The 14,296-nt window shown below is 42.4% G+C and overlaps 1 protein-coding gene across 3 annotated transcripts in view; it reads right to left on the reverse strand.

Annotated features, from left to right (window-relative positions):
* The window catches only part of LOC106588822 (girdin), a 28,814-nt gene extending 15,364 nt beyond the window's left edge, over positions 1-13,450 (reverse strand). For 2 of the 3 annotated variants that reach the window (XM_045707256.1, XM_014178283.2), the window contains exons 1-9: positions 12,526-13,450; positions 12,327-12,418; positions 9,810-9,915; positions 7,479-7,548; positions 6,194-6,252; positions 5,871-5,954; positions 2,844-2,963; positions 1,975-2,144; positions 473-554 (exon numbers count right to left, since the gene is read on the reverse strand). In XM_045707256.1, coding sequence (XP_045563212.1) covers positions 473-554; positions 1,975-2,144; positions 2,844-2,963; positions 5,871-5,954; positions 6,194-6,252; positions 7,479-7,548; positions 9,810-9,915; positions 12,327-12,418; positions 12,526-12,588 — 846 coding nt within the window. In that variant the 5' untranslated portion in view covers positions 12,589-13,450. Of the gene's footprint in view, positions 1-472; positions 555-1,974; positions 2,145-2,456; positions 2,788-2,843; positions 2,964-5,870; positions 5,955-6,193; positions 6,253-7,478; positions 7,549-9,809; positions 9,916-12,326; positions 12,419-12,525 lie in introns of those variants that run through there. The other variant, XM_045707267.1, reaches the window with a different exon arrangement.
* Positions 13,451-14,296: the final 846 nt, after the last annotated feature.

Below are 14,296 nucleotides of genomic sequence, written 5' to 3' on the forward strand. Positions count from 1 at the left end.
CTCAAGTGGGGAGAGGAAAATGCTGGGAAGTAGCTCCTGTCTTAAAATAAATCTACAGTTTAAACAAAACTATCTACACTGTATTTATCTTTTGAAGATTAAAGTCTTTGAATTTCATTGAATTTATGCGGGGTTTTCCCTGACCATGTAACTCAGTTGATGTAAAACCATGTTTTAGGCATGAAAATAAATAACAAATCTCACTTTCTCCTTTCAGGAAAACAGATTTAGGGAACTCAGGAGGTCAAGCTTCAGCTTTCGTGCTGTTGTAGAAAACAGTGTTGAGGTTTAGCCACTGTCACTAGCTAAGCACTAAGGCTTTATCTACACTAAAGCATAGTGTACATTCATCTGAATAATCTCTGATAGAAGAAAGGATACTGTGTGTCATGTTACTGAGGGTTAGAGAGGAGGTCCATGTGTGTGTGTGTGTGTGTGTATGTTTATGTGTGCGTGTGTCACTTCTCTCTACCTCCTGTTGAATCTTCTTGAACTCAGCCTCCATGTTCTCCAGCTCTTGTCTGCAGTCCAGTACCTGCTCACTCTTCTCCTCTCTGAGCGGGATGGAGAGAGGAAGGGAGGGGAGGGGAGAGAAAGAGATGGTGTAAGTATGCAGAGCTTTTCTTAATGTTACCGCACAAATGCATGCACGCCACACGCACAGTCCTGACTTCTACCCCCCACCCACTCAGACAGATCAAGTCATACAGTCATTATATACAGCTCTTGGAGAAGACATTTAACGCGTTCAATTTAATATTATATAAGAGAACCCTTTGAAGAACCCCTTTTGGTTCCAGGTAGAACCCTTTTGGTTCTAGGTAGAGCCCTTTTGGGCTCCATGTAGAACCCTTCTGGGACCCTTTTTTCTAAGAGTGCAGATATGGGATGCCTGGCTCCTGCTTGCTTGGCCACATTCCACCACACACTGCAGCACCCAGGCCATCGCTTCCTCCACCCCCAGTTTCTCTGGGAAGTAGCACCACACTGGCCAGAACTACGGCATCCCATGCATGACTCTGTTTTAGAATCCCTAGGAGAAAAGCTTCTCTCGTACATGCTTTCTCACAAACCTATCCCTTTGTTGACATCAAGTGTGAACTACAACCTAAAGCTATTACATTTCTAGGGACAGAACAGATAGTGTTGGGTTGCATTATGAGGACACTGTACTGCTGTACTGTACGCCCGGGGGCTAGAGTCAGCATATCCCAGTTAGACGATGAAAGTGATAAAAGAGAGAAGAGGAGGAGAGATGGAGGGCTGAATCAGGTCTGGGGGGTGGCAGGGAGGAAGAGGGCCAAAGTGGGACAACGGCTATGCAAGGCCCTGGAGGTTCATGCCAAGGCAGGCCAGGGTGAGAATATGGGCCAAACTATCCCCAGACACCTTCTCCTGTATCCGTTCAGGATCTCTCTCTCTCTCTCTCTCTCTCTCTCTCTCTCTCTCTCTCTCTCTCCCACCATTTGCCTTGTCTCACAGCTCAACTGTTTAACCTCCAAACATATGTGGAGACAACCCGAGAGAAGAAAAAAGCACTTACAGAATTTGCTTTCAATTAATTATTAAAAAAAAATAGAAAATGATACTGGAACTAGTTGGTCTTATTCATGCTATTTCAAATGTTGCATAGAATATAAAACAGGAAATGAAGATGCCCTAGGGTGCTTTTGAGTTCTTTAAAGAAGGCTTACATACAGTATATCCTCTAACGCTGGGTTAGGGAAATGACATATGTATCCTCTAAACACAATGACCAGTTGGGTGGAAGATGACTCAGAAAGTCCTGAAGCAGTACTGCATTACTGTTAAAATGACAGATTGTGCCTTTCAAATACATTTATGCTTAGCCTGTGTTCGAGATCTGTTTATGTCGTCTTGCCAACCCCATTGCTGTTATTGTCATGCCCAGGTGACTTTATGACCATTGAGTGGGAGGGTTGGGACTGGGAGTGTCCTTATCTGACTACTCACAGCTCCTGGCGCAGCCGTCTGACCTTGGCCTTCGAGTCGGCCAGCTCTACAGACAGGTGCTGGTGGGATGCCGCCTGCTGTTGCATGCTGGGACAGTCACTGGGGGACTGGGCGCTGGGCGGAGAGGGTGACGGGGTGGACTCTCTCTCCTGCATTAGCTCTAAAATAGTCTGGGGTAGGGAGGAGAAAAGAACAGGGGGAGGAAAGATGAAAATAGGACAGGAAATGACACTTCCTTCTAGCTTCATCTGTCATTTCAAGTTCAACTTCCTCCCTTTCAAGTTCCTCCATTTCACCACAGATCAATATAAAAACTCAATCAGTAACTACTGCTATAAAAGCCTAGTAAGACAAAGCTCAAAGATATTCCATTGAAATACATTATCGTCAAATTACATAATATTTTATGGCACAGCAATATCTTGTATGACTCAGCAAGGTCAAACCTACAAACATATAAATATGTCAACAGTGGCCCCTACCTCCAGCTGTGTGTCTCTCTGGCCCACCAGGCCTACATAAGGATAACATAACACATTCATAACCCTTCAAAACCCCTCCATAACCCATTTATAACCCCCTTCCTCCAGCTGTGTGTCTCTCTGGCCCACCAGGCCTACATAAGGATAACATAACACATTCATAACCCTTCATAACCCCTCCATAACCCATTTATAACCCCCTACCTCCAGCTGTGTGTCTCTCTGGCCCACCAGGCCTACATAAGGATAACATAACCCTTCATAACCCCTCCATAACCCATTTATAACCCCCTACCTCCAGCTGTGTGTCTCTCTGGCCCACCAGGCCTACATAAGGATAACATAACACATTCATAAACCCTCCACAACCCATTTATAACCCCCTACCTCCAGCTGTGTGTCTCTCTGGTCCACCAGGCGTCTGAACAGGGTCTCCAGGTCCTCAGCACAGAGCTCGCTGGCCTCCAGCCAATGGAGGTCCAGTACACTGTCCTGACTGTGGGTAACCTGACCAATCACAGGGAGGAACAGAGAGTTGCAGTCGCAATGATTTACAGCACCGAAGGTTGGTGAGGACGGGCTCGTGGTAAAGGCTGCAGCAGAATGAGTGGAATTTGATCAAATAAACCAAACACATGGGTTGACGCCATTCCATTCACTCCATTCTCCACATATATGTATCTCAAAGCAGTACGTGGAATGATACTGTACATAGGTACCACTTCATAATAAATGACTCTAAAACATGTTTGTGTGACTAGTCAAGTATAGTGTAATACTGTGCAGGTCTTTTAGCAATATCTATGTGTGTTATTAGACACATCCTTTAATGTTGCGAAACACTTAGCACATGTTTCAAATGACAATGTTTGGACCATGTTATTGGCAACCAAGTAGGAGTGCCTCTGTGACTGGATTGGCTACAATGGAAGACTGGCAATGCAATGACAGTTTTTCATTTTTCATTGCACTGTTCCCAATAAGCGCTTGATGATCGTGCTGTGCACTGTTGTCACGCAGACAAGACAACACGTGCTAGAATGTTCCTTTGGTATTCGTTCCTGGGGAATCCGAAAGCCTTTTCATTTAGTTTGCATTGCTCGTGACCTGTTCAGAGTAAGTAACATCTAGCACACTGAATCAGGTGATTCAATCCCTGGTCCTATCACACTTACTGTCCAGTAATATGGTCAATCCCTGGTCCTATCACACTTACTGTCCAGTTATATGGTCAATCCCTGGTCCTATCACACTTAGAGTACTGTCCAGTTATATGGTCAATCCCTGGTCCTATCACACTTAGAGTACTGTCCAGTTATACGGTCAATCCCTGGTCCTATCACACTTAGAGTACTGTCCAGTTATATGGTCAATCCCTGGTCCTATCACACTTACTGTCCAGTTATATGGTCAATCCCTGGTCCTATCACACTTAGAGTACTGTCCAGTTATATGGTCAATCCCTGGTCCTATCACACTTAGAGTACTGTCCAGTTATATGGTCAATCCCTGGTTATATCACACTTAGAGTACTGTCCAGTTATATGGTCAATCCCTGGTCCTATCACACTTAGAGTACTGTCCAGTTATATGGTCAATCCCTGGTTATATCACACTTAGAGTACTGTCCAGTTATATGGTCAATCCCTGGTCCTATCACACTTAGAGTACTGTCCAGTTATATGGCCAATCGCTGGTTCTATCACACTTAGAGTACTGTCCAGTTATATGGTCAATCCCTGGTCCTATCACACTTAGAGTACTGTCCAGTTATATGGTCAATCCCTGGTTATATCACACTTAGAGTACTGTCCAGTTATATGGTCAATCCCTGGTCCTATCACACTTAGAGTACTGTCCGGTTATATGGTCAATCCCTGGTCCTATCACACTTAGAGTACTGTCCAGTTATATGGTCAATCCCTGGTCCTATCACACTTACTGTCCAGTTATATGGTCAATCCCTGGTCCTATCACACTTAGACTTCTGTCCAGTTATATGGTCAATCCCTGGTTATATCACACTTAGAGTACTGTCCAGTTATATGGTCAATCCCTGGTTATATCACACTTAGAGTACTGTCCAGTTATATGGTCAATCCCTGGTCCTATCACACTTAGACTTCTGTCCAGTTATATGGTCAATACCTGGTCCTATCACACTTAGACTTCTGTCCAGTTATATGGTCAATCCCTGGTTTTATCACCCTTAGACTTATGTCCAGTTATATGGTCATCTGTAGCACAGAAAGATCTAAAAAAGCTCCAAATGGCTCAAAACAGGACTGCCAGATTATCTCTTCATTGCTCTATCCGTAGGAATATTATACAAATGCATCAGAATCTCTCATGGCTTCACGTTCAAAACAAATTACTATCCAGTCTTCTGATTTTCTTTAGGAATGTTATATTCTTTTTAAAAACACTGAATTTTTCAGTCCAGTTATTACATATTAGCAACACGCATAACCACCAAACCAGACAGGCAAATTCAGGGCAGCTAAAACAACCCAAGCCAAGGACAAATTGCTTTAAATCTACAGTTTTATATAGAGCCATAGCTGAATGAAATTCTTTACCAATCCATATTTTTCAGGCAAAAAGTAAATCCACCTTCAAGAAAAAAATAAAAGAACATCTAATGCATCAACTGAATGTTAAATGTGTTTCCTGTCAGGTATTTTAATTATCTGTATTGTCTACTTGTTGAATGTTTGTGAAGTCTTGATTGTGGTTGTTTGTAATGTCTTGCTAGTTGGTGTTGGACCCCAGGAAGATTAGCTAGCGTTACGGCGTTAGCTAATGTGGATCCTAATAAAAATTACAAAATGACCTATGACCTTAAGTTCCATGTGAACTTCTATTACCTGAGGGAAATAATTACGTAATTTCTCATATGAACTAAATACTATGAAGGTATTATTGTTCTCCTTAATAAATAAATCTGGGATAAATGTGGTATAAAGCTAACCACATAGTCCTTTTTAGCTGAATTGGTAGAGTGTGGTGCTTGTAATGCCAGGGTAGTGGGTTTGATTCCCGGGACCACCCACATGTAAAATGTATTCACACATGCTAAATTGATTTATTATGTTGCTGTTTATTACTAACAGCCCTGTGGTCATATAGGACCTTTAACGGATTATTGTAAAATTAATGTTTGTAATGCTTTTAAAAAAAACATAATTATTTAAATCACAACACTGTTTGGTGCATGCCGCTATAAACAGTTTGCAAATGGCTAGCCTGCCCTTGTCATGTCCTCAATGACTAATACTCCAACATAAGAGAAATATGCATGTTACTGAATGTAGAACAAGCTAGCCTGAGTCCCAGATCTGTCTTGCCGCCTCTACTGCTGTCATTGTCATGCACAGACCAGGGACAAGCGCAACGTGGAACGAGATACTGTACCTCTTGGATATGAGCAGCTATTGCTGCTTTCGTGTCAAAGTCGAGGGTCTGGATGCGTTCGACGTACTCCTCTTTCTTCTCACACTGAAAACACAGAGTGGGTATAGTAGATTAGGGTCTTAATGAGTGTGTGTAGCCTAGCCTGGGGGACGGACATCCTGTTGGTGAGGTGAAACAGGGGTCCCCCTCAAACCCTTAATTATGAGCTAGCTAAAACAATACCTTTCCATTTGAATTTCAGACACACAAAAGCAAGCAGGCGCACCCCCCCACACACACACACAGTGACACACAACTACACACACCCCTCCAACTCCTCCTACCTGGACAGCACAGCCCAATAAGAGAAGAAGTAATTTCTTCATTTCCTCCAGACTTTGCGCTGAGGAGAAAACCCCAAAAATACAACCCCCACATTAAATTCAGATTAAAGTCAATGATTAAAGGAGATTCAGATGTAGTCTAACTTGAGGCAGGCTGCTGTGTGAATTTAGGTCACTCATCAGGCCAGAGACTGTCACAAAGGCTAGCACATCTATCAGACTGATGGTGTGCTATTGAATTACACATCTGCTGAAGACACAGACAGCGAAGGCCCTCAAAGTCTGTCTTACAGGAGTTTTGAGGTCAACTTATAGGGCAGCGTTGCAAATGAACTGGTCTGGTTTGTGTTCAGTTTACTCATATGAATAATTATATTATGTCATGGTATGTCATGGACAACAAATGGAAGGATGATACTGAAAACTCTAAGATGGTGTCAATCATCTTTACAAACTGTACTTAACTATGCAGCACAGATACAGTTGGTATTTCTAGTCTCTCAACAGATGTGTGTGACTGGCAAACCAAGTCTAGAGGTAGGATCTTCATTTGACCACTTTCTCAAAGAAGGAAAAGAATCCTGAAATTTGAATTATTGTGTGGATTATAATTTATGAACATTTTTGTAGGGGTTGATAAAAATGTTGTTAGGGCAAATAAAGTCTGACATTTTAAAGTGGATATTACCAACTTTAAAAGCCTTTTTAAACATTGAGTACAATAAAAGTTTGACATTTTCAGCAACAACAGGGTGATCAAACGAAGATTCTACATCTGTGGAACTAAAGTAGTACTGTACTTCACTGTCACGTCCTGACCATAGTAAGTTGTTATTTTCTATGGTAGAGAAGGTCAGGATGTGACAGGGGGTGTTTGCTCTATGTTTTCTATTTCTATGTTTAAGTTCTAGTTTTTCTATTTCTATGTTGGCATTGTTTGGGTTGATCTCTAATTGGAGGCAGCTGATCCTCGTTGCCCCTGATTAGAGATCATATTTAAGTAGGGGTTTTTCTCTTCCTGTTTTGTGGGTGATTATCTTTTGAGTAGTGTGTTTTCCTCTCTGCGTCACGGTTTTTTTTTTTTGTATTTGGTGTTTTGCAACGTTTCACAATAAATATAAGTATGTGGAACCACAACCATGCTGCGCGTTGGTCCGATCATTCAAACTGCCGTGACATTCACATAGAATTCAATGGCCACCAGTAGAATTTAAAGGGTGTACTGCTCTCCCTTTGGGTTTCTCAACAGAATGTAAAACGGTGTGGGCATGGTGGGCAAACATACCACAGTGAGGAGTCTTGCCAAGCACCAACACGTTGGGTAAGGGCATCATGATCAGCTGCCTCAGAGTCTCCTAGGAAAGAGAAAAGGGGGGATGAAAAAGGGAGGATGGGTACAGAAAAGGACAATGAAAGCGTGAGACAGAAGGACAAAAAGCACTGTTGGGATCTGGCCAATGCTATCTGAATGAGTAAGGATGTGTATGTATAGTCAGGCATTTAAATATGTACACTTGGTGCCAACAGATGGAGAGGGACCAGAATGGCTGTAAGAAACGGGCAGTTTCTTTGGTTCTTCTTTATGCATAACCCTTTCAGCCTATAATGCCAGTGGTGCCAAGGCACTTTCCAGTCTGGGGAATTGTTGACCAGACCTGAGTTCAAATAAAATGTTCTTTCAAATATGTAGCACATTTTATTTAGCCTGCGTCGAGTGCCAGGTGGGCGGGGTTTGCACTTTAGGGACTATTCCATTGTGCCAGGGTAAGCTCAATCAAGCACAGTGAAAGTATTGGAAAGACACTAAATACTATTCGAACCCATGTCTGTTTGTTGGTCGCTACAGTGGCTAGCTAGGCTAATGTGGTGTGAATGTGTAATGCAATGTTTAATTTCCCATTGAGAAAACCAGGGCCCCTCTTTAGTCCAGGAAACAATTAGTAAAGTCCCTAGTAAGAGAGTTCCAGTCTGGCTAGCCATGCAGCTGTGATGCAGTAAAATCCACCACTGCCATCCAACCAACCAGTCAATTTTTCCAGTGACCGCGACCCATTTCCAGTGAGGAATGTTCAAGGGACTGGGCTCTGGGGTCACTTTGCTTTCCCCCTCGAGCTAAAATCTGATTACGAAGTGAAGTCAAATTTTTTGGATTGCGGTTTATAGAGTTGAGATAAAATCATCTCTTCAACCAGTGATTGGTGCACTACACACAAAATAAGACTTTGATACATTTGACGTAGAGATTACAGCTGCAACGTTGCAGCTGAATATGACAAAAAAAGATATCTTTAAAAATCCTGTCACAAAATGCACAAATCTAAGACTAACACAAACTAGGCCAATTCCATCCCAAAATAATTATGTCTAAATATGACAGAATTTGAATCTGTCCTGAAATGATAGTGTCTGGGAAACAGACACCATTTCATCTCTTGATCAAGCATTGTAGCCTACATTACTGCAGAGAGAGAGAGGAGAGCTGCCGTCTTCATTTGCCATCTTAGCATACCTCCCAAATTGCAATCCACTCCTTTTTGACCAGGGCCCATAGGGAATTCTGAGGGGAATTCATTAGATATCTTGAATGTCCTTGGTGTTTCTTTCCTATTTGTTTTTTTTGCTGAGCAAGAATTAGAAGTGATTGAACTGTCCCTCTGGAGTCCAAATCAAACCCTTGGGAAAGTAGATTGCTGCGATGATGAGATTGAACTGGTACTCAACCGTGGTAAACACACCACAGATCCTTTATATATAAACTACGACAATATCATTTCAAAAGACTATCAGTCTTCATGTATTTTTCTAGATGATATACTGTAATGATACACTATGTGTGCTGTATGATGAGGGTTTGTACAAATGCATGCCCTGTAAATAAATACAGACACTACAATAATTGTGTTACATACAACAACAACAAAACCTAGCTAAATACATTCTGTTTCAAAATGATCTCCATACTGGAAATATAACAATATTAAAGTATGTCTCGGCTATCACACATTCACACTGTACTATATTTTCTAACCCACTGGAAGAATACCTTAATTCTCTATTTCCCAATCCCTACTGATCTTATGTCTGTATAATTGCTCTGTTTTTAATTACTACAATTGCTTTCATCCAAACCGCAGCATTAGACAGACAGTCGTGACTGAGAGGGACTCTCTCGTTCTCTGTCGTGATCCCACCCAAATGGGTCATTCCAAAGCCTTGTAGGACTGGCACAGGCATTGCTGTAGCCTGCCTAGCGACACACACTGATTGCACAGATGTTTACATGGTGGATGTGGTGATATTTAGGGCAGTCGTCTTAAGAAGAGCCTGGCTGACAGTCTGGTGGGTGGCCTGGTGACCGACCAGATCAGGCCAGGGCCGTGGGCCAGATGTGCAGAGAGCTGCTCTCCTCACTTAGAGGGTATTAACCCTTCCCATCATGCATTTCTTTAGACTGTGTGTGTGCGTGCGTGTGTGTGTGTGTGCGTGTCCCTTCCCTAGAACGAATGTGGTTTGACTTTCCAATCTTTCAAACTCAAATGTTCCATACAGTATAAAAGGGAGGAATGTTTAATGATGGAAACTTCGCTAAGAGAGAACATCCATAACTGTAACTCACTAGGTAATAGGTTTTGATTTGACGGATGAGAACGGTCAGGTTCAGAATCCTCTGACTGGGGTCGTTGTTCACTTTGTTGACGCTCTGAAGAGACGCTTTGGGATTTCTGAGGAGAATGAAAACATTATAATAACGTTATAGCAACTTAATTACAACAACGTATTTCAGCTACAGTCACAAAGATGGTAAAGTGTTACCTCTGTGATTACTGAAGGAAATTAAATGACATTACATAAAAATGCTATTTCTAAGACGTATTAGATTCTATTTCTACAGCCAAAGAGGTGGTGAGTTATGTGGTAAGCCAAGTGCTATAAAGATATAGTACATCTGGCTAAACTTGGCTTTAACTCCCATCAAACCTGCTTCTAGCTCTCGCTCTCTGTTTTTCCCTCTTTTTCTGCCCCATTACATCATTCCCTCTGTCAGGCTCATGGCATGATGAATTCACAGCCAAATGGTAGCTGCTCTCTAGCCATAGCATCAGCCTGCTCCACTCTAGCCTGGTCCCAGATCTGTTTGCTCTGTGTTTCTAAATCATATGGTCCTTGACACGTGCGAGTTGGGAAGACAGCACAAACAGATTTGGGACCAGGCTAGCAACACTCCACTCAAGCACCTAAAAGCGTCCTCCCTTCACTCATCCACTCCCTTCCCAGCCATTTCAATTTCCCTAACGACTGGCAATCTGACTGACACAGTGACCTAAACCTATTTGGGCTCAGCCTCCTGTAACAGATAGGATGTACCCTGGTATCTGTCCATGGTTGTATTCATTAGGCAGCAAATGGAAGCAAACATTCCAAAACAGGGAGGGACTACCTGAACTGGTCCAATAAGAAACACAAATGTTCGATTCCCGTTGCAAAATGTTTCACTACTGTGAGCCCTAATGAGGATGACCCCACAGTCTCCTGTAGGTCTCTGAGCCACTACTGTCTCCCTCCCTGCCGCCTGTCTCGCTCTCCACATAAAACTAAACACTATCAACAAGCCCCTAATCCAGAGGGTCTCCATGCAATCCAAGGGATTATCCTAAACCTAACCCACCGGCAGGCCCCAGCATTGTGTGTGTGTGTGTGTGAGTGTGTGTAATTAGTGTGTGTGGTGTGTGTGTGTATGTGTGTGTGTGTGTGTGTGGGGGGGGGGGGGTGTATTGTTTTTTTAGCCAGACTGTGACAGATGCTCTTGTCCCCAAGAAGACAGGATATATATATTTTTAAACCTCAAGTTATTTGGGTCCCTTCAAACATAACATTAGTCCGAGATATTGATATTATACACCCAAAAAGTCCGGTACCTCAGGTTCAGAACTAGGCTATGTCTACCCATAATAAAAGTTGTTCTATGGGGTTATAGTGCCTTTTCATTGGACAGCCTGGGTCTAACAAACCCCCAGCCACACTAATGACTGTCTATCAGAGGGGTCATCGTTTTGTGATGATTAGGTAGGTGATGATGATAATTCTCCCAGCCATAAGGTACCCCAACAATAAGCTACTCAATAAGCTCTTGAAGATTTCCTTTAAGACTTTGATGGCTATGGACTTCACACAAAAACCTATTGTGTCCCAGATCTGTTTTGTAATGTCTTGTCAACTTCGTCGCTGCCATTGTCACATCAGCAATGGAGCTGGAAAGACTGCACGAAGTCATCTGGGACTCAGGCTCGACCTTTTCTGGAAACCAATTAGAAATGTTACAGTACATATTCTTGACCGAGACAGATAGACGACAAAGAGCTCCTTCAGAGCGAGCGAGTGACAAAGCACACACTGTAGTGCAGCATCGACTAGTCAACAAGAACTTCAGCAGCTCTGTGCTGTACTAGTAACAGCTGTATCCACTAGCCTACACGCAGAAACAGACAAGAACACAACTTCATTCTGAAAACACAAAATGTCTGGCAGAATGACCCTAACCAACCCAGCACAACTCAGAGCTCTAAAAATAGCATTCCCAAAATGCATCTAAATTCTGAGAGGACTGGAGTACAAACAGGTTAAGTGTTATATCACTTTGTACATACATTTTTTTTTGCATGAAGTTGGCAGCAGAACTCACTCTAATTATATCATGCCAAAATGGAGTCAAAATTGCCTGTGCTCTTCCTATCTCCACTGATGTCATTGTCACGCCAAACATGACAATGACTGACAAGGAGTTAGCATGATAGCAGAGAGACTGGCACTCAGATTATAGTCAAAATACAACCAAGTGAAATAGCCTATTATTATGTAAATTCTCTCGTTATTAGCATGGATGATCACAGCAACATTATGAGCAACATTGTAGCTTGCTGTCAGATGAGCAGAAGCGGTTGATGAGTCAATCATTGACATGGGCTACTAGGTCGAAATGTGTCAAATTCCAGCTACACTAACTGTTTTATCTGGACAGTGCTGCTCATTAACTTGGATTAGGCTACACCAGGCCGGCACAGAGCCAACTTCCTTATTGGCTGCAGTGCATAGGGCAAAATGTGCAACTAAACAAAACAAAACAGACAGAACTTACATTCGAATCATGATCTTGTTCAAAACTACCCCATCCAGTAACTCGGAATAATCCAATGTCATGTTCCCATCGTTTTGCCCAAATGTCTTCACCTGAACAAAACAAAAAATAAAAACATAATTATTTGCTTATTAATAGGAAAATCAACGCCAAGGACATTTATCATAGCTACATCATTAACATGTAGAAGGGTACTTACCCAAATGACAAGCGGGCTGAGCATAAATTGCTCTAGATGGGGGGGAAAAACCTCGCTTTCCATCTTGATCGATGTCCTTGATGATTGATTGATCGATCCTTTAACAGCAAAACATATTGGATTTGATGATGACTTCTGTAGACGTTAAAAGAGAGATCGTTTGCTTGACAGAACACTCTTTATTCAAACATTCGTCCTATCCCTAGATGGGAATGAAACGCCGGACACAGCCACTGTCATTGTGGAAAAGCCTGCAGCATTTCTTGTGGTCGGCAGGGATCCCGTCGCTTTAGTAAAACTATTTGAGAATTCAAGTAGCTCCCTGCTGCAGCCGCAGTGTTGACTGCATAATAGTCCTGTGCGCACTTTTGTCGCTAGTACACAAACTAACATGCTACATCATTTGTTTTGAAAAGATGTCGATATGTAGCCGTGGACACGCATTGTTCAAAAAAAAAATCCATTGGCATTTCCCCCGCAAATGTATTATGTATCCTACATCCCTTGGAAGGTCCATTCCCTGGTGCTGCAAAGGCATCTGCAGGCAGTCAGGTGGCACACATCTAACGTTACGTCCCTCTTTCTCCCCACTCCTGACTCTCTTTCCCGTACAAAAACACATGCACGCGCGTATCACTATCCACTCGCTACAGTTTGAAGTTCTGTTGCGGACACTCAACCTACGAGTGACGCAGTGCCGGGAAAGTAGCTACCTACACTAAGTGCAAAAAAGTTGCAATGATCTCTCACTCTGAATACATTGTATCTTTGCACCGGTCCGTATCTTTGTCATGACAAAACGAGACTGATAACACACTAACCTCAGTCAAACCATCGCACATCCCTGCTGCCACCACCCATATCAAATAATCCCGAGTGGGTGCTAATCCGCAGGAGCAAAACGTGCTAATAGAGCTGTCTAAAATATCTTTGACCTTAATCTGTTGCCATGACAACGGCACCCACCCACCCCACCCTTTCCATCCCCTCCTCTCCTCACCGCTGGGAGGGGGCAGGTCCTTTTCCGTCACAAACACAGGGATAATGCTGAAGCCACGCAACACTTCACTAGAAGAAGCAGGAAAGGAAAGCAAGTTTCCCATTCCATATCACCACCATAGGCTACATAAAGGCTATTCCATAATAACAAAATACAATTTGGACAGAAAAAGAGTAAAACATGGTATAATACAAGTTGAGGGGATACATAAACTGCAATCCAAATCCAAACAAAAAAACGATCAAACGATAGGCCCCATTATATGTTTATAGCAATTTACAACACGAGTAAGACTAGGCTGTAATTTCAACATGAATAGTCTATAATAAAATTTACTAGAAAGGTTGATATCAAACTTTGCGGTTAACATACAACTAACTGAACATGAAAAAGTCATTCTCATCTCTCACTGAATCCATTTACACAGTGACAACCCAGAAGAGCCATTCTATATCCAATATAATACTATAGTACCATCATGTGTTCAAAATAAGTACTACCACACGCCTGATGTTGCTTCATGTGGTGTACGGCACCGGCCCCAAACGCAAGGCACGTGCCCTGGGCCCCCGACCTATGGGGAAGCTAACCAAATTATTATAACACAACTTCTAGCAAAATCTCTAGAATTGCAGGAAATTATCTTTAAAACTGCTAAATTCTCTCATAGCCTCATGACAAGATGTGTAGAATAGCATTATAAAACATATATTTTAGGCATGAAGTTAACTGTTTTCTCAACAACAACAAAAATTTATCCGGTGCCCAGGG

This window comes from Salmo salar, chromosome ssa02 (genome assembly GCF_905237065.1).
Source record: "Salmo salar chromosome ssa02, Ssal_v3.1, whole genome shotgun sequence".
NCBI classification, from domain to species: Eukaryota; Metazoa; Chordata; class Actinopteri; order Salmoniformes; family Salmonidae; genus Salmo; species Salmo salar.